At 39.3% G+C, this 18,855-nt stretch overlaps 1 protein-coding gene across 1 annotated transcript in view; it reads right to left on the reverse strand.

Annotated features, from left to right (window-relative positions):
- The window catches only part of PPP3R1 (protein phosphatase 3 regulatory subunit B, alpha), a 37,633-nt gene extending 19,584 nt beyond the window's left edge, over window positions 1-18,049 (reverse strand). The window contains exon 1 of the mRNA XM_084262445.1: window positions 17,840-18,049. Coding sequence (XP_084118571.1) covers window positions 17,840-17,842 — 3 coding nt within the window. The 5' untranslated portion in view covers window positions 17,843-18,049. The remainder of the gene's footprint in view (window positions 1-17,839) is intronic.
- Window positions 18,050-18,855: the final 806 nt, after the last annotated feature.

The following is an 18,855-nucleotide window of genomic DNA, read 5'->3' on the forward strand; positions in this document are numbered from 1 at the left end:
CTTACATGAAGAGCTGTGGATAGATAAAAGGAAATTTGCAATTAGCAAAACCAGCAAGGGAAGCTGAATTCTTAGCTGAAGTTGTTTATACAAAACAGCTTGTACACAGACATCAGACTACAAAACAGTTCTCCTTCAGCATGCATTAGTAGAATACACTTTCTAGATCTGTTTAATTGCATGTTACTTCTCTGTGTAATATACATCTTTTTGTAAACAGTTCTGAGACTTAAAGTGTCAGCCTTCAATTACTCTTCTGCTTTTATAATGTGTTTAAATACCAGCAAGCCACAGTGTCAGCTCAGGACTCATCTCAAATTTAGTTCTCAAAAGTAGGTGTGTGAGGACTACAAATACAAATGATCTCCTAGAACAGCTTAAAGTTAGACTGCTTCAAAACTTTGGATTTGTTTCCATAGGCAGACAACTGATTAATTCAGTAAGTGTCAAGAGTGGTCTCCTAAGACCCGTTTCACACATGCACAGAGGTAGTCACTCAAGATTTACTAAGTTTCCTACAGTGACATACAAGTTTAATAAGCTCATCCTTGTAAATGGCCTTAAACATGCCAACTGCCTTGAGGCTGCAGTTTGCCATCACACCTACACACCAAAACTTCCCCCAGAAATGGCACATTACTCATGTTTCCGCATATGGTTTTGAGGCTTGGGCACCCCACGGACTGCTGTCCACATGTTGTATGTAGTATTTCCTGCATTTGCTCCTTCACCTTCTACAATTACTAATTATCTTTGTTATCACAAGAAACTACAGTGCACAAGTGGAACAGTTAACCAAGCCACATCAGCAGGGGGGTCAGAACTAGGGGTTACCAAGGTAATCAACTTGAATTCTCAAGTTACACAAGAAGCTGTTTTCCATCAGCCACTACCACAACTAGAAAAGAATGTGTCAAAAAAGGTGGCAGAGGCTAGCAGTCAGCATTTAAAAACAGCCTACTCAAAGTCCCTTCTTTCCTCTTCCATGAACACACAAAATGCTTCTCTATCTTTCCTCATTCTTCTCCATTCCACCAAAAATAAAAGATTAGTCAAAATTACCTGTTGTAGAAAGTTCATCATCCTTGTCCTCCTTGGAGCTCATTTTCCATGCACAGCCATTCTCACAAAGCTTTAACAACAAAGAACTGCCAGCTTGATGAAGAGAAATTTGGGGTTTTTTTGGTTGATGGAGACTTTTGTTTCTTCGGTTAACACCTCTTGTTTAACAAGTTACTAGAGGTTTGGCTGTCATAGGTTGACACTGTGTTCTTCATCAACAACCACCAGTCAGGTTGGCAAACTAAAAAGGGTTTTTATTTTTTATCGAGGCTGCAAAACTTTTGCATGAACACAAGATGCAACAGACACATCCACAGTGGTTTCAATATTTGTTAAAATTCATTTCAGACAAAGCCTACAGGCTCTAAACCATTTTAATATTTGAATGTCTGAATTAACCGATGGGTCAGAAAAATATGCAAGATATCACCTACCATAATTTGAACACTTCATACAGAACTTAGAGCAATTAAAGTCTACAAGTACTTTACCAAAACACAGATGAAAGACAGGCCTAAAGTTTCTGTGGACACTACAATAAATATGGGCTTAAACAAGACTAACAGGAATAAGAGTTGATAGGGAACTAAAGCATCAAGACCACCTTCATCTACCATGTTCAGAAACAGTGTGAATATACTTTGCCTTTTTTGGTTCAATACAACTGGGGAAATAAAACCAAAAACCAATCTAACACACTCATCAAGCAAACTACTTAACAGTGAGAAGTTGTCGCTTAGCTTGGGGAGCCTGCAAGTCAAGAAAAACATGTAACCCATCATCTTCCAGTATACTTAATAAAAATATCTAATTTGTACATGCAAAAGGAAACTTGTCAAGGAGATGCCATGGATAACATTACTGGGGAATTTGGCATTTATGATTTAAGTAGAAATAATTAAGTCATTTTTTAGGCTTTTCTTTTCAACAACTACTTGGAGTATCACAACAAGGATATACAGACTAATAGTGAGGGAATTAGAAATTTAGAAATTAACATTTAAAACAGCTTGGTGAATTTTATATTGTTTATATTGTTTATGTAAAGCATAAATACTTAGTGTTTAGTTTGCATAAAAGTATTCCAGGCAGAGAGTGCAACTCTCCCAGATATTAGCTCTTCAGTATTAGGAGCTCTCTAGCACAAAACTTCTACTCAAATACTAAAAGAATAAATCTGCCTCTGAGGTTCTTATAACAACACTAATATTGAAGTCAGACATTGTGATGCAGAACAAAGCGAAGCAAAGCAACCAGAAGGCATTAAATTATATGACATCTACAAGCTCAAGCAACTTAAACAGTGACAGCTTCATTACTGACCCCAAAATCTCAATCTAGTTTCTGCGATTGTAACCCACAGAAGGAACTGAAGAAATACATAAAAATGCCTGACATCCACCCTTCATTAAGTTCCTAAATTAACCATCATCTAGCAGTACACTGCACTACACTTCCCAATCTTAAATTATTTTCCCAGGCCACCAACAAATCCATTCACTGTTCTGAGATGCAGCCTAATTCCTCACCCCTTTAATCCTGAAGCTAAGAAAGCATGACAGACAAGACTAGCAAACTGAACCCAACTAAGATGACAAGTTATTGAACCTTCACAATTACACAATTTTCACCTTCGCTCATTTTTGTAACCAAAGCTACAGAGATAAACGAATCCAACATACAAAGTTTTAGGATGCACCCTAAATATTTTTTTAAAAAGAGACAACACAAAAAATCCCACACTTAAACTTGCTTTTAAGTTATTCCAAGTGCTTTTGGGAGAGATTCGCTTTTGCAACTATAACTGCTGTTCACTAGGGAAATCCATAAAGCATGGGAAAAATGAAGTTGCAGGAAGGGTATTTCTTCTAGTACACAGGTTTATTTTATTTAAGAATGTCTCTAATGGTTTTTAGCATGTCTGACTCACCTACAACACAATACTTGAAGCAGGGGCCCAGAAAGGTAAACAGAAAAATGAAAATCGCTATAATTAATTCTTACACCTTAATGCAAAAATGTACATTTTTCAACTCAAAATTTTCAAAGGGATTGTTAATATGTTCTCCTCTACTTTTTATTCACATACACAAGTATTATACAAATGTTGATTCTGCAAGAGTTGGAAAAAACCCAACTGAGAAGCATGTTTTAAATGGCCCACAATGTAATAACTGAAGTGTCAAATGCTTTAGAAAATCTAAATCTTTTATTTTTAAAAATGTGAGAGAGCTAGAGAAAACAGAAGTTTCATTTGGGATATAAAATCATAACAGTTATATTTAGTTAACAAGTAATTGTCCAATCAACTTACACTTTTCTCTAAGGAGGTAGATGCGTTTTCCATTTTCTGTCAGCCACAGTTTTCAAGAGGATACAACTACCTAGCACAGTAACATCCACAACTCCTCAGCATCTCTGCTGCAATTCCACCTAGCTGGGTAAGATCAGTAACACAAACCTGCTCTCCCATTCCATCTTCATGTCTGGCTACAGTCTCCATTCGGGGAGTACAGCATGAACTGTGCTCTGCCCTACCCATGTCGATGACTGTAATCGTAGACTCCTGAAGCTATGGTAACTTTTGCCCAACACTTTCAGTTACATTTCAGTTTACTGGAATTCTGATAAACCACTGAACTTGTAACAGTGCTCAGTTTTTATGTATATTCTTAACTCAAAGGTGAAACTACAAAGGTACAAGGGTTACGTCTTACAGCTGCCATTAACATTCTAACTCAGTATCTCACCTGAATACTTATCAACAGCAAACACCAAGGAAAGCTACAAGCATTTTGCAGTCAACAAGGGCACTGCTGGAAAAAAACACAGCTTGTTTTAACTTACCTTTGGAAAAATAACATTTCAAGTTTAAACGTGTTATCCCTGAAGTAGCCTAAATTTGTTAATCCTGCCACTAAAGAAAAGACTCTGTGACCTTCAGTACTAAAAGAATTCAAAAAAAGATTAATACCTAGTTCTTGAAAGTGGCATTTAAATTGCAGACATCAGAGATAATGAACCAAGGCAAAGGGGATTGCTGGATTTGGGATTACAGTAGAGATCAAGTCAGGTTAAAGCTGTTGCACCATTCTGTCATTGTTGTTCTTCACAAGTACGTAGAGTAAGTGTTATAATTCCCACATAAAAAAAAAAAGAAAAAGTAAGATTTTTGTATACTTTTATTAGATTTGTTCACGACAAAGATTCTTCCCTCTTGGATGTCTGTCAGGTTCCACATCATGCTCCCTCAGGATGTAGGAAGCAAGGAAGACTGTACAAGTCTTAAGAAAAGCCTGCAGTTTACTCCTTAGTCACCATCTAATCCAGCCATGGCCCTGCTCAAGCTCTGCAGTCATTTTAAGGGAAGCCACTTGTCCTCCGGCTGGCAGTTGGCCAGTCACTTCTGCTATGCTTTATTTAAATCCTTCACTGTCCACGGGTCTCCTCCAAAATGAGATATTAATGGCTTAAGGCCATGACAGTCAAGTAGCTATTCTAGGATATCATAGGGAAGCCCTAAACCAATGCAGGAAGAAGCAAACCCAAAATGATACAGTTGCCAAAGCCTCAATCAGGCAATAAAGCTAAAGGAATCAAGAATAATGAGGGGCATATTAAAGATAAAGGCTGAACATTTTGCTTTATAATATCAAAGGAAAACCACAAATAAAACCTATCTAGTAAAAAAAAAACAACACTAATTTTGAATTTTAGTATTTTGAATTTGAAGTGTTCAGAACCAAAAAAGAATCTGTAAAGTCTGTCCAGTTATAGTGGGGATTACATGATTTAGTCATATACATAAATGCCTTCACCTTTTCTATCTGAACTCCATTACAACTGCAGAGCTTTCAGCAAAAATCTAAACTTGCATGACCCTGTAAATACAATAAAAGTACTTGGTTTCATCACATATCTACACATACACACAACACCGTTTACTTATCTGCAGATAAATTACAATTGTCTATGAAAAAGCAAAAAAGTCACTTAAGACAGAATGAGAGAAGACGACACAGTAAACATCAATGAACGCAGTTTATAAAACTGCTTGAGAAAACAACCATGATCATAGATGGAAAACAGCTTTACTGCAAAGCCCTTCTGAATTTGGAAGAGAAAAGGAACCATCAAGTCAGTCCATACAGCTAGCACTTAAAGTATCATTTAGATATATGTCTGTCCCCAAAAGTTATCTTACACCAGTTTTATGTAAACATAATAAAAACCTAAAGGATAACTGGATTGCTTTAAACTTAGCATAACTCCACTGTTCCATCTGCAATGTGTGAATATTGAAGTCTTCCATTCTATTTAATGGCCTCACTGACAGAGTTCACATCAGGTAGAGATAATTAACAGTGCCAGAGAGAAACATAGTGCAGTTTTTAAAACAGGGTGAGGTAGAGAAAACATTGCACTACATTTAGAAAGCTAGGACATAAATCTTGTTATCTGAAAAGCAAAACCTTGTATGTACAAGAAACTGCAAACTCTCACGCCGAACAAGATCCCTCATTGCAAAAACTTGCATAAGCACTGCAATTTGCAAAAATACCCGAAAAAGTCACAGGAACTGAAGTGTTAACTTTAAGCTTAAGTATGACTCCTTGTGCTACTAGACAATTTTACTTTTGGCAGTTCCCAGCTACTAACTCTTGAGAGGCAACAACCCAGTCTACTTACGCAATCGCTACAGAGCTGGCATTTCTAAAGCTTGCATCACTCTCGAAAATTCTCAGAAGCCTGTAATTTTCAGTGTATAAATGAGTAATGAACTCTTCAAAAGCCAAGGAAAGGAGTTTCTCAAAGATCCTGAAGCAGCTCAGCCTTCTGCAGGGGAACAATCAAGTTCTGTCACCACTAAATCAAAGTTTAATGCAATTAAGAATTCACATTTCAAAGTCATTGGGGTGAGACAGGTTAGTCCTCCATTGCTTCTGGAAAAGTAACAAAAAATTTTGCTAGGCAAATTTACTTGTTAATGTATTGGTTTCCACCCTCAAAACCTCTTACTAGGTTCACTACACAAGCTTCTTCACTAAGTTTATTTAATTCCCTTAGTTAAGGGATGACAACAGCCTTCTCCAAATTTGAGGATAACTGTAATAGCTTCCCCACCAACCCATGCCATGACTGTGCTGTTACACTGACAAAGAGCACATTAAGGGAAACAACAGCAGGACTGTGCTGTCCAAACAGAAAACTGCAATCCAAATAGAAAACAAGGTAGAACATAGAGAGGTCTCCAAGGCAAGATATGTAGCAATGACCATTAAAAAAAAAAAGGACATAAATCGTTATAGAAAATAGAAGTGGAGTTGAAGAGTTTTAGAGAGCACTTCAAAGGCAACAACTGTGCTTTACATACACAGTTCAAGCACTTAAACAGTATGGGAGAAAGCACAAAATGTGACCAAGGATTATAAGCGACTAAAGTATCATGGGCTTATCAGAGTTAAAGGTCCACATCTCAAAGAAATTACATGAATTTAAACTGAATAGCATACTGTAGGGAAACGACAGAAAGCAAATGTTTGTTTTGCTCGTCATAACAGTGACAGGTATAAATTGGTTACTGACCATTTATGATACTGATTAGATTACTTCATTAAGGAGGAACTTTTTCCCTATAATGGTGAATATGAACATAGAAAATCCAAGCAGCTACAAACAGTAAATTGTGGCACATTTCTGTGAAAGAGCAACAGCTTCATATTTGGAAAAATAAAGTAACATATAGAACAATGGAAAGAAAACTTCATTCAAAACAGTAAGCCAAAATATGCAAGCATCACTGACAACCTGGAAGGACTATGAACAAAGTCACACAGTTTTCACTAGTAATTAAAACAGATTACACTTAAACTATTATTTAGCATCTTATAGTCTGTCAAAGAAAGAGAAAACTATTGAAGAGTCAAAACACTTATTTTATTGGTAAAATATTCAGTAGGCAATCAAATTTCTTTCAGCTTCTCCATTTTTTCTGCAACAATCTAGATAAAACGGGTTTTGTTCAAGATACATTCCCAGAAAACAGAGTTAAAAACTTCTCCAACACAAAGCAAAAAGAGAAAACAGTGGTCCAGCAAAACTGAGAATTAATCACTAACTGACCTACATAGAAATAGGAACAGTTAACTTTACAAGAAGATACTAACTTGACCAAAAGTCATACTGAAATGTAATTTGCCATATATAGATATACTCTCATGAGACTGCTTTCAATTACATCAATTTAATTCTCAGCACTCCAGGTACTATGAAACCGAAAAGACCTGGAAGGCTTCAGCAAGCAGCTCTCTAGAACAACTACAGCAAAAACTTTGCCAAGAGAATTGCTAGTTCAAGACCTCCCTCCAAAATTCACAGAAACCACGAAAACATTAGTTGTATTCTCTATCCTTCTGGTCAAGCACTCCAGCTACTGGACTGATGAGGGGTGCAAAAGGTAGGCATTCTCGCTGTTTTTTAAAGCATGCTTTAGTCTGTTGTGGAGATTACTGTCACTTAAAGGTATAGTACTTGTTACCACACTTCCAATTTTAAGCTTTGAGTAATTTTCAAAAAGCTAAAGGCAAGCGTTATCAAAATCTGTAGAATCAAACCCACTACACCTTAAAGATGATTTGTGACACTCCAAATACAAGAGGTGAATAAAGGGTGGCCCCATTGCCTGAAGTTTCTGAACTTCCTGATTTTGCTTGTACCAAGATCAGATATAATATAGAAAGCCTTAACTCTACAGGCAGAAATAAAACTGGTTATCATTAGATCAGTTTCACATTGCTACTCCTCAGCAACACTACAAGCATTGGAGTAATAATACTTCTTTTTGCAGAAGGTTTTCCAGAAGCAGAGAAGGAACTATAGCAGTCACAAACCTCCTGCTCCCTAACATCTGCAGGAAATGGCTACAGGCCTGCCCATGACTGATCAAATACATCTCACATATGTATCAGGCTGAGGCAATAGGAAAGATGAGAAACTAGCTGGAAATAAAATGGAGAATGTTCTCCTCCAACAGCAACTGACAAATGTACAGATTAATGAACATGTCCCCAATATATCTGTTCGAGTTCCCTCACCACAAACTGGTGACCAACTTATGCAAGAATAGGAGATCAGTACCAGTTAGAAAGTGAATTTAGAAGGCTTTTTTTTTTCAGGGGGTTTAGACATAGCAGATTGATGTTACTGCTGCAAGTGGTATTTCTAGAAGGAAAAGAAAATACCAAAGATACCTTCTAGAAACGAAAATTACAGATTATATTCCTTCATATAATAGTTGTAATACTACATATTGTAAAATACTACACTACAGTTGAATATAAATCTCTATTCACAGAAAGGTGTTAAATACTCGAGAACAATGTGACCAGTGCATCTTTCTCTGTCAACTCATTCTCTTAAGGTTTTATATTTTTAACAGGGTATTCATTAATGAGTGAAAAGCACAGGTTAAAGATTTGTGAACGAATACTTTAAGATGGATTTAAGAAGGCCTGAAGGAAAAAAGTGTATGCAGTAGAGCTGAATCCAACAGCCTAGATGCTGTTACCAGCCCTTCTTCCCATTTAAGAAACTTGGAAAGTTTACTACCACTTACTGTGAAAAAGGGAAATCTGAGTTTGAAGGGAGGTAAGTATCTAACTGTGGGCCAGTAAGAGAAAATGGAAACAGAACATCAGAAATATGACAAAGGGAAAGCAGAAAATTCATAGTGTCATATGATTTATCACAGAAGATGCTGAAAAACACCGAAAAGAGTTGTGTGAAGGGCATGTACCCAAAACCAGAAAGATAGGTCAAAAATGAGATTTTATTTCAGAAACTGACAAGAACAAAAAAGAATGAAGGACACAGAGATGCAGAACTGGGCAAGGTGTGCACATCAAAGGAAGCAGCAGACTCTGCTAAACAGGAATTTTTGCACAAATACAGAATCTGCAGAAGAAGAGACAGTATTCCAGTATTCTGAACTGTCTAACAGTTAATGCTGATCTTAACAATTAGTTGGGGTTTTTTCCCCTCAAAAGGAAAATATCTTCCTCAGATCTTACAGCTGTCAGCTATTAAATTGAGACATTTTAACAAGCTCTGGTTTAGCTTATGCCACTCAGGGACTCACGAAGCATTCCATAAAGAATAAAGATGAGTCATATGGTTTGAAAACAGGCCCTACCAACACTGTGATCCAGTACAGATGTATCAAAACCATTGTAATTAAAATACTGAGAATTTTACAAAGCATTAAACAGGTCTTCTCTGGGCATTACCAGCTTTCATTCTAAGTGAATACTTAGAATTTCCAGCAAATTCAGAATTTTGTTTCTGAAAAGGATACATTGCAAATTTTTTATGTCTTCCAATCACCACTATCATAGACTTCTTGACCAAAAGAAAGCAAAATGAAACATACTAAGAGACAGAAAAACACCACATTGCTTTCAATTAAGGTTTCCACTGCTATGGGATATTTGAAAGTCTTAAAACACTTTTCATAGATTATCTGTATCATGGAGAAAATATTGACTTTTAAAATCACAGTGCTGAGCTGATGTCCATTCAGGAGCTGGTTATATGAAGTTATATTCAAATGCAAATAAAATATTTCAGGTTAAATTCTTTAGGGCAGGATCTGACTTGTTTCTTGTATTTATGTACAGGAATGCAAATATTTAACATTCAGTAGAGATATCTAGGACTTCTTCTACAAGCTAATAAAAGGGTACTCAAAAGATTAAATAGGAATTCCAACCCAGTTTCAGTCCCTTATAAACACACAAATTTTTGACAAATTATCAAATATCTCATTTACTTATAGATGTTATTATGAGTTTTGGTAAAGATTCATAGCACTTGCCAAAGAAAAGATTCCTTCATCCTGTCAGAAATCAAAGTTTATTAATTGCTGTAACTCAATACAATTAAAAACAGCTGTCCTGAAGAGCTGTAAATTTTCCTAAGTTGCAAGCGTATCTAAAAGCAAGTATAAAACTGCACACAAAGATGCATTAGAAAAATCACTACTATTTATAGGGTCCACAAGTCGTCCCCCGGCCCCAAAGTCAAGTAGATGCACGCCTGCAGAGCCGCAGTGACTTCCAGTAATAATTACCAGTTGCTCTAGAGGCTCACAATCAAGAATCTAGCCAAGGCACAGTACAAATAACTGTGTCCATCCCCCCTCCCCCAAAGACTGACCCAACTGTGCATGTATACACCATTTGCCCACCGAACCACAAGCTACCACCTTTCTGCTACTTCCCATCTCTTCATACTTTCAAAAATGTTCTGTATGCAAGCCTTAAAGGCAGCATCTAATATGCATACATTTGTACATGGGTCTGTAATACAAAATGCAAATCAAAGAACAAGTCTAATTTTAAAATAAGTGTTTCAACTGTTCTTTGTGAGATGCTGGCTAACCAGACTGACCTGATAAAACATTAATTGCACTACACAAATGCTAAACAATACCTCTGAGAAGGCAGCCAAGATAAAATCCATTGCTAAAAATCATCCACTTCCCTCAACTCAAACCAATGGTTCCCAATTTTTTCTGGAATTTTTAGTTGCTCTGTCCCTCACTACAGAGCATTACAGCACTACTGTATTATTACATACAATGCCTAAATCTTAAACCACCATCTTCTACTTCCCCTCAATTTTAGTCCCTTTTACTCAGGTGACTTCTCACCAAGAATGGGAATTTGGCCACCTTCTAGCTCAGTATTCATTTTTTACAATGCCTCTGAAAAGATAATTTTTCAAAATTAACTCTAGCAAGCTGTACTGCACCAACACTAAAACTGCACGCTAACATTACAGATTACAAAAATTCAAACTTAATAACCTTTCCTATCTTAGAACTTTTATTTGTCATTAATCTGATTTTTCAATGCACCCTGAAATAAAAGCCTAGCAAAACTGACCCATGACCACGCAGATAGCAAGGTTCTGAGCCTGTTAAGCTGTGACTCAATCAATATTAAATTGAACTTCACCAAGAGAATATACACAACACTGAAAATGCTGTTCAGTCATCATGCCTTACATGAGAAGTTCTCCTTCATAAACTCAGGCCTTAAGTCATACCTGTGGAGTTTGTCTCAATTTCCATTTGAAGTCCTCTCTTCTAGCCATAGTATCATCGAGCAGAGAGAATTCAAGTGATTTCAACTTTAGCTATGTTACTCAAAAACTACAGGGTCAGAGGTTAAAAAGTTATCTTTTAGTACCTATTACAAAACCCATACCATCTGATAAACGTTCACAGAGAAGCTATTCACAGGACAACAATAAAAAACGGCTAGAAAGAATACTGTAGCCAAGGTATTCCTTCCCAAAGTTTCCAGTTGCTGAAAATAAAGGGTTAAAAGGCTCCATATTTGTCAAATATACCAGAGGAAGAAAAGAAGTCCCACAGCATTTAAATATGATCTTAAGATTATATTCTTGTGAGAATCACAGCTGAACCCACTTTACCAGTAGCTGGGTTTCTTCCTAGAAACACACTAATACTGGCCTTCATCCCTGGGCTTCCTAGCTGTCCCTCCCAAATTCTGACTGAAGTTCATTAATATCTTACAACCACTTATTAATTCCTACTTTACCTAACTTAGACAATATAAAGTATTTGTGGACTTCAAGTTGATCACATAAGCTTTCTAAAATAGGCACGGTATCAACTTACTGGAAGAGTTTCGGTCCTTTGCCTTAACAGTTTGCTTAAAAACGTCCAGCAGCACAGACTTCACAAGTATTCACTTGAGCATATTAACTGGCACAACCTGTTCACAGCTTGGAAGCCAAGATTTTTTATTGGCAGTTCATGAGCAATGCTGTCCTTTAGTCCAAATCATTTAAAGGGTTTCTGAGACTTTAGCACAGTTAAAGGTTATTATTTATATCGCTAGTGATTCTTCCTTATTTGCGGAACAGAGTATCAATACCAGGGCCAACTCACTGTCAAGTTACAAGCAAGTCAGATAGACTCTCCAGACTGTTTCCTACTATCTGCATAGTTTTCCCAAGCAGTTAAGAGTAATAACATGCTTGTGGCCGTGCTAGGTACCGTCTAAAAACAACATTTCAATGGTCTTCCTGTAGATGAAAAGAGGCCTATAGTTGCAAAAGTAAAATTTTCAAGTTACACATTTAGAAAGCTACATACATCAAGATTAATTGTTGCTATTTAGAACTGTCACTCCTTCACTTGAAAGATGTGGGGTTTATTCTTAGACACACCAGAAACTTTAAAAAAAATCATCACAGGGTTTTGCCATCCAAATTAGAACAGACCTGACTAGCGCAAGACGCCACAGGTTTTTAACCACAGTTTAAATTTCCACAGAATTAGTAAGGAAGCAGTATTTCAAGTGGTGACCAAAATAATCTAGCTACCTTATACATCAAGCAGAATATACTGCTTCTAGTCTTGTATTTCAATCACTATGAAACTGTGAATTTCAAGTCTTTTAAGCTCTCTGACCATTGATCCAGTGAAACGGCAGCAAAAACATTCCCAAAATACTTTAACTGATATACCAAAAGATCTATCTGTTCCAGATTAAAAGATGTTGGTCCTCATCCAAATCTGTACTACTTCATTCAGCCCATTAAGGCAATTTTTGTAGCAGATCTTTCCCAAACTTCTAATGTCAAGATAACTTTGGGCCACTGACATCTAGGAAGCTTGACAGCTTTTATGGGATGTGAAAGCCCTATTTCCAGGTCTAATCTGTAGAAGTAGTTACATGAAGTGCCAACATAACACTCCAAAGAATTGAAAAGGCGGCACTATATGACCAAGTTCTCGGCCACTGCACACCATCACATACCTTAAGCCAAACACACCAAGTACAGCACATTTTTTCTAGTGGATGCATCATAACACCAATAATTCACCAGCATTATGCATTTCCGACACCACATACTAATGTTAAATTCTAAACAGTAACTTGGGTAAATTACTACCCTGCCATGACCTCAACCTTTTTCACATGTACAACAAGGACAATATTTACCAGCTTCACAAGAGCACAGCAAGATAAGCTCTTACAGTCTTTGGGAAAGAAAAAAATAATTTCTTCCTTTTTTAGTTGTAATTAACAGGAGCACACAAGTAAAACAAGACATTTATTTTCTCACAATAAATATCCTGTTCAGAAGGGTCCAGCCACATAACCTTGATGCATCAGCACTTTTCACTCCTCTCTTTCTCATCATTCCTTCCCCATCACTTCAATCTTTACTCCCCCATCCCTGCAGTGTGTGCTCCTCCAGAAGCAGAGGAGTTTGATCGTGACAAGGACATCACACAGTAGCCCCTTTCCTATTCCTGCAGAAGCTTCTGGCAAAGAACTAGCATGTTGGAAGCATGGGAACACATTTTTTGCTGCGTGGTCTTTCTGTAGGGAACACACAGGAATAAACGAGCTTAGGAAAAGAGAAAGACAAAGGCCAGGAGAAGGAACGCATGGGCAACAGGGAAATGTGTCACTACATGAATTGGCTGCTAATCAACACACAACAGTGCAGGGCAATTTCTCTCCCAATTAGAAGTTCACAAATGATACTACCCAGAGCAAGGAAAACAGGCTTGGGAGGAAAGAGGAGGGGCGAGGAAATCAAGAGCAAATTGCTTTCAAGAAGTCACACTATCTCAAATTACAAAACAGTTTTTCCTATGAACACAATTTCGGGTCACCATTTTATATAGCTAAACCAAAGTCTTAACTTCATGCTCAACTACCCTTCAGACACACAGCATTTTAGGAGAGGATAAAATTTTAACTGAACTCAGCTAAAGCAGGCATTAAAAAGGCGGGGGGAGGTGCAGAAAGAAAGCAAAAGAATTCTTTTACTAACAGGGAAATAATCAAAGCAATGTTGAAAAACCCTATGGAAGTATAACTTAAGAATTACAGTAGGAGAATGCTATAAAGCATACCTACAATTAAAAAGAGCTATTCCTTCTGTAACACTGCCAGGTAAGCATTGATTCAACACCTAGGTTCAAGAAAGCTGTAAGATTTTCTACTGCTAGATTCATTTCTTCTAGAAAACATGTATTATATCAATCAAAACAGGTAAGAAATTTTCTTACGGTAGCCTGGCTATACCTTAACATTTTTTTTTGGTATGTCTTCCTGACATACAAAAATTAAGGAAATGAGGCAGCAGAAGCAGACCAAGGAATGTTTTGGCACAAAAACACGTGTTGCTGCCTCATTTGTTTCCCCATAAATAGCAGAATTACTGAAGCATCCTCTTCCGGCACTTATCAACAGAAGATAGTCCCATCTCCTTTAAGGTATGAATAAAAAAAAGTTTAGATGTTATTACTATCACTCCCTTAAATCTTCCCTTTCAGTGCTAAATGAGATGCATCAGAAGATAAATATTCTGCAGTTCCTGAGACACGCCCACCATAAACCATCTTCCCTAAAACTGTTTTCAACCCTCCTGATTCTTAAACTAATAGTTTAACCATATAGAATTCTCTCCTTCTACCACAGAAATAGTAAAATAACCTGTAATTACTTTAAGAGTATCTTTCCTCCTCCATCAATGGACCTGTCTTCCTTTATAGATCAGTGAAGTAAACTTGCATATTTAAATTTGCCTCTAAACTTAACCTCCAAAGATTACTTCAAAAATACAGTATTTTATTAAATTAAATGGCTTAAACAGGCCTACCAAATACCTCTTAATACCTACAACATGAGCTTCACAGTTCCAACCCTAGACCAATTATTCTACGTGTGGCAGAAGACCACCAGCAGGCTGTAAGACATAAGACAGACCATGCCACTGCCTCCTGGTTCCTGCCACCTGTTACAAAACTCAACTGACTATTCAGATGTTTGTAATGATAGCACTGAAGTTAAGACTCAGTAATAGAATAACCAGGGATTTTTCTTCAGCTAAGAACCAACCTACTTAATATCCCCCCACTAAATAGTAAACAATGATCCAAGAAAGTCTTCTGTTCTGGGGTGGGGGTTTTTCTTCGTTTGTTTTATTGCATAAAATGTTTCAGTACTTCTTGGCTTCAGTAACTTTGAAACACTGTCAGATCAACCTTAGCTGGAGAAAATGCATCAGAAGCACCACTACTCATGGAAAACGAGTCAAAACAACGGAATAGATTCCAGCTAGGCAGATGGGTGCGCTACGTAACATGGCTTGAGTGATTCCTCTGGAATTCTGTGTCTTCCTTCCTACAACTGCAAAGCTTGAGAGCTGGATATGAATCAGAACAGAGACCATCCCAAAAATACCAGACTTTTTCCAAAACTAAGATTGTTTAATAGCATCTATCTGTGCAGTATACCTTTTCCTAGAAAATACTACTCATAGGAAAAACTTGCTAAGTCAACTCTGACAGAAATAGCACATCAACACTACTTCTAGCATTATGTAATGGACTCATCATCTTATGCTCTGCCTAACAGATTATTTTAGAACTGGCTATACCAAAACATCCAGAACTACATTCTTCAACTCACTAGATGTTTATGTTTTATCTTAAGCTATCTACTATGAACACAGCAATATGTTCACCTCTCTCTTCACTGTAACAGTCTCTGGTCCTCTAAGAACATGAATGCCACTCCAAAGCGTGGAAAAGAATTGCTCTATTCTAATAAAGGTGGAAAAGAAGTCTAGTCTACTATTTCATTAAAAGTAAGGTCTATTAGTGAAAGCATCCACAGGGTAATACCAGCAGAAAATCAGGCAACTTAAATGAAACAGTTTGTGTTCAGGTTTTTTTTTTAATGTTTATCAGCTGTTGTAGTCTGGCTACAAGGCTCAGATGTTACCAGAAACCACATATTGATATAGCTAGTGAAGACTCTGCTGGTGTTCTACTGCTGGAAGAGATAATACCCTGCACACCTTTTTCCCCAACATCATCAGCATCTACACTTTGTAATTGATCAACATAAATACCATTCAAGAAGTCACAAAGTAATAATCAGCACAACTATGCCATCAAAAGATACTAGGACAGCTTCAGTTACAACAAATGAAGAAAAAATAATCAAAAGTTAATCATACACAAAAATTAGGTAGGTTCATTACAGGTCACCAACACACATGGGCATCATGATCAGATGACATTTTCTTTCCTTTTATGCAAATTCGTGTATCTTTAAGACAAGTCTTCAAGAAATTTTCACAAATGACCCAAAAAATGTCAGTATGAGCACAACTGTTGTGTAGAAGACGATCACTGTTCATCTCTGTGTTCACAGCAACCTGCAGTGTTACAGCTCATAAATTCTCATCTTTTTTTTTCTTTAAGTCTCAACTTCTTTTCATACCTTGTACTCAAAACACAAGCCTTTTTTCTCAGCCTTAATGTACTCTGAGACTGTGTGAAGGCATTCAGTAAACGTATTGGTTTAGTGCTTAGCTGAAACCAAACCTATACAAATTTAAAAATATTTCTCCAAATACAGAAATAACAGACATTCAAGTGTACAGACACAGACAATCTGAGCACAGCACATCAGTTCCTGATACAATTTAATTTTTTTAAAAAGACAGACTGCAATACCATGCTTAAAAACAAAAGGAAACACATTCCTGGCTTCCAGGCCCTGTGAGGTCTAATGTGACATGTGATAAACAGCTGCCCTTACTTTTTAAGGGTTAAAACCGAAAAAGTTTAAACCATTTATAGATTTCCAGCTGTAAAACCAAAATATTGCCAGAGTCTTCCTGCAGCCTGGGTACTGGATAATTTAGGCTAAAATAAATGTTTATTAAAAAAGGGCGTTGATTTCTTGGCAGCAGTGAAAAGCAGGAGACACCCCTAGTGTCGACGTAAAATACTACAGGACTCCATACTGTATCTCTTGGCTAATTTTACAGCAGTAAAAGGCAAATTTAAATCGTCATGATTTAAAAAACAGAGCAACTCAAACGCACACGCCTGGACATACCACATACCTTTCTCCTTCAGTCTCAAAACCCACATGCCTATCATATTTGAAGTATCGGTTTTCTAACCCCGGACCAATTAAAGTGTACATTATCTAGCCTGCCTCTCTGCCATGGGCTACGTGCATTACAGCTTTCCGGTGTGCACATGAACAGAAAAACGCTGCTGCACCAAGGGCGGGGGTGTGTGTGGCGGGGAGAACCCTACTGAGATTGCAAAACAACCCCACAAGACATCACTACCAAAATGCCGGGCTTGCTTAGGGCGCTGCTGATACATCTGGAAAACAGATGAAGCGCAGGCCAGCGAACGCGGACCTACGAACCAAGAGGAAGGGGGAGCACGTCAGGGGGCGGGAGGTGAGGGGGTGCCAGGGAGCGAGGCAGGGGGTGAGAGAAAGGCAAGGGCCGAGCCCGACGAGCGTTGCCGGGGCGTGGGGAGGCGGCCGCGAGTAGGCGGGGAGGCAACGGGGCGCACGGGGGCGAAGCGGCGCCCGTGGGCGGCGAAGGGGAAGCGGGGGAGACGTGCCTGCCCCCGAAAAGAGGCGTAGGGCGGCCACAGCGGCGGCCCGGAGGGAGGGGGAAGCCCAGCGAGGCGCTCGCCCGCGGGAGGACGTGGACGGCTCGGGGGCGGGAGGCGGAGGAGACGGGTCAGAGGCAGGGCAGCAGCAGCGAGGCGGAGCGGCGGTCGGACCGGGCCGCGGGGCCGCTGCCTCACCCCCCACCCCCGCGACCCGGCCCAGTCTGGAATATTCCGACGGGGCGGCAGAGGTGGGCTCTGCGGGGAGGGGAAGCGAGGGAGGGTCCTCACCATGGCGGCGGGTGGGCGTCAGGCGTCTCCCCCGCAGCTGAATCCACCGACCCCCGGCCTCGCTGTGTGCGTTCGGCGCTGCCGCCGCGCCCCAGGCCCGCCGCTGCCCCCGGCTCCGGTTCCCTTCACTGCGGCAGTGGCTCGCGCTGACCCGCAACGGCGCACAGGGAGCGAGGGAGGGGGCGCGAGCGGCGCTAACGCTCGGCAGCGGGGGGCGGAGCTTCCCACATCCGGGCACCCGCCGCATCCGAGCGCCGCCCTCGCTGGGGAGGCGGGGTCCGGCCCGGCCGTGACGTCAGTGGGCAACGCAGGGGAGGGAAGGGGGAGTGTGAAATGGCGGCGGGGGAAGGCTGCGAGGAGGTGGTGGTTTTGCTGCGTACCCGGAGGGCTTGGGAAAGCCTTCGTGAAGGCTGGGATGCGGGGAGCTCGGTTGTGTAGCTGCTCTCCTGTTAGGAGGTTCCCCCACTGCAAGGCCGTGGATGTTGAGTTTTACCCCGAGATAGGCCTGTGACTGCTTGGGGAAAGGTTCACTGAGGTGCTCTGAGTGCTGTCAGAGCTGCTGGTTGTTCTTGTTCTCTTACATGCTCTCTACTCGGGTTGCTGCTCCTCCTCGACTGCTGTATAAGCTGTGCTGCTGGAGCCCTTGCTGCTCCAGATTCCTTATTCCTTGCATTACTTGTACTCTGAAAAAACAGATGTGGAAAAAGCACAGTGAGGCCTTTGGAAGTATGGCTCTGAGGAGAGCCATCTCTCCTTATGTTCCAGCTGTCATTTTCCTTATGTGTTTAATACTACTTTGCAAGAGGCTATCTGGGCTGAAAGGTGTGTAGTACTCGACAGAATTTAGGGTACTGTGTTTCAGTAGTGTTAATAGTTAATTGCACAAAACTAAAGGAGTTGCACTGTGATGAAATAATTGACTCTATGTGAGTGTATGTGGTTTTATGCAGCTAGCTAATGCTTTGTACCCTGGATGGCATATGAAATTACTGATAGAGTTGAATACAAACTAAGAT

The sequence above is a fragment of the Gallinula chloropus genome (genome assembly GCF_964237585.1).
Source record: "Gallinula chloropus genome assembly, chromosome: 3".
Classification (NCBI taxonomy): domain Eukaryota; kingdom Metazoa; phylum Chordata; class Aves; order Gruiformes; family Rallidae; genus Gallinula; species Gallinula chloropus.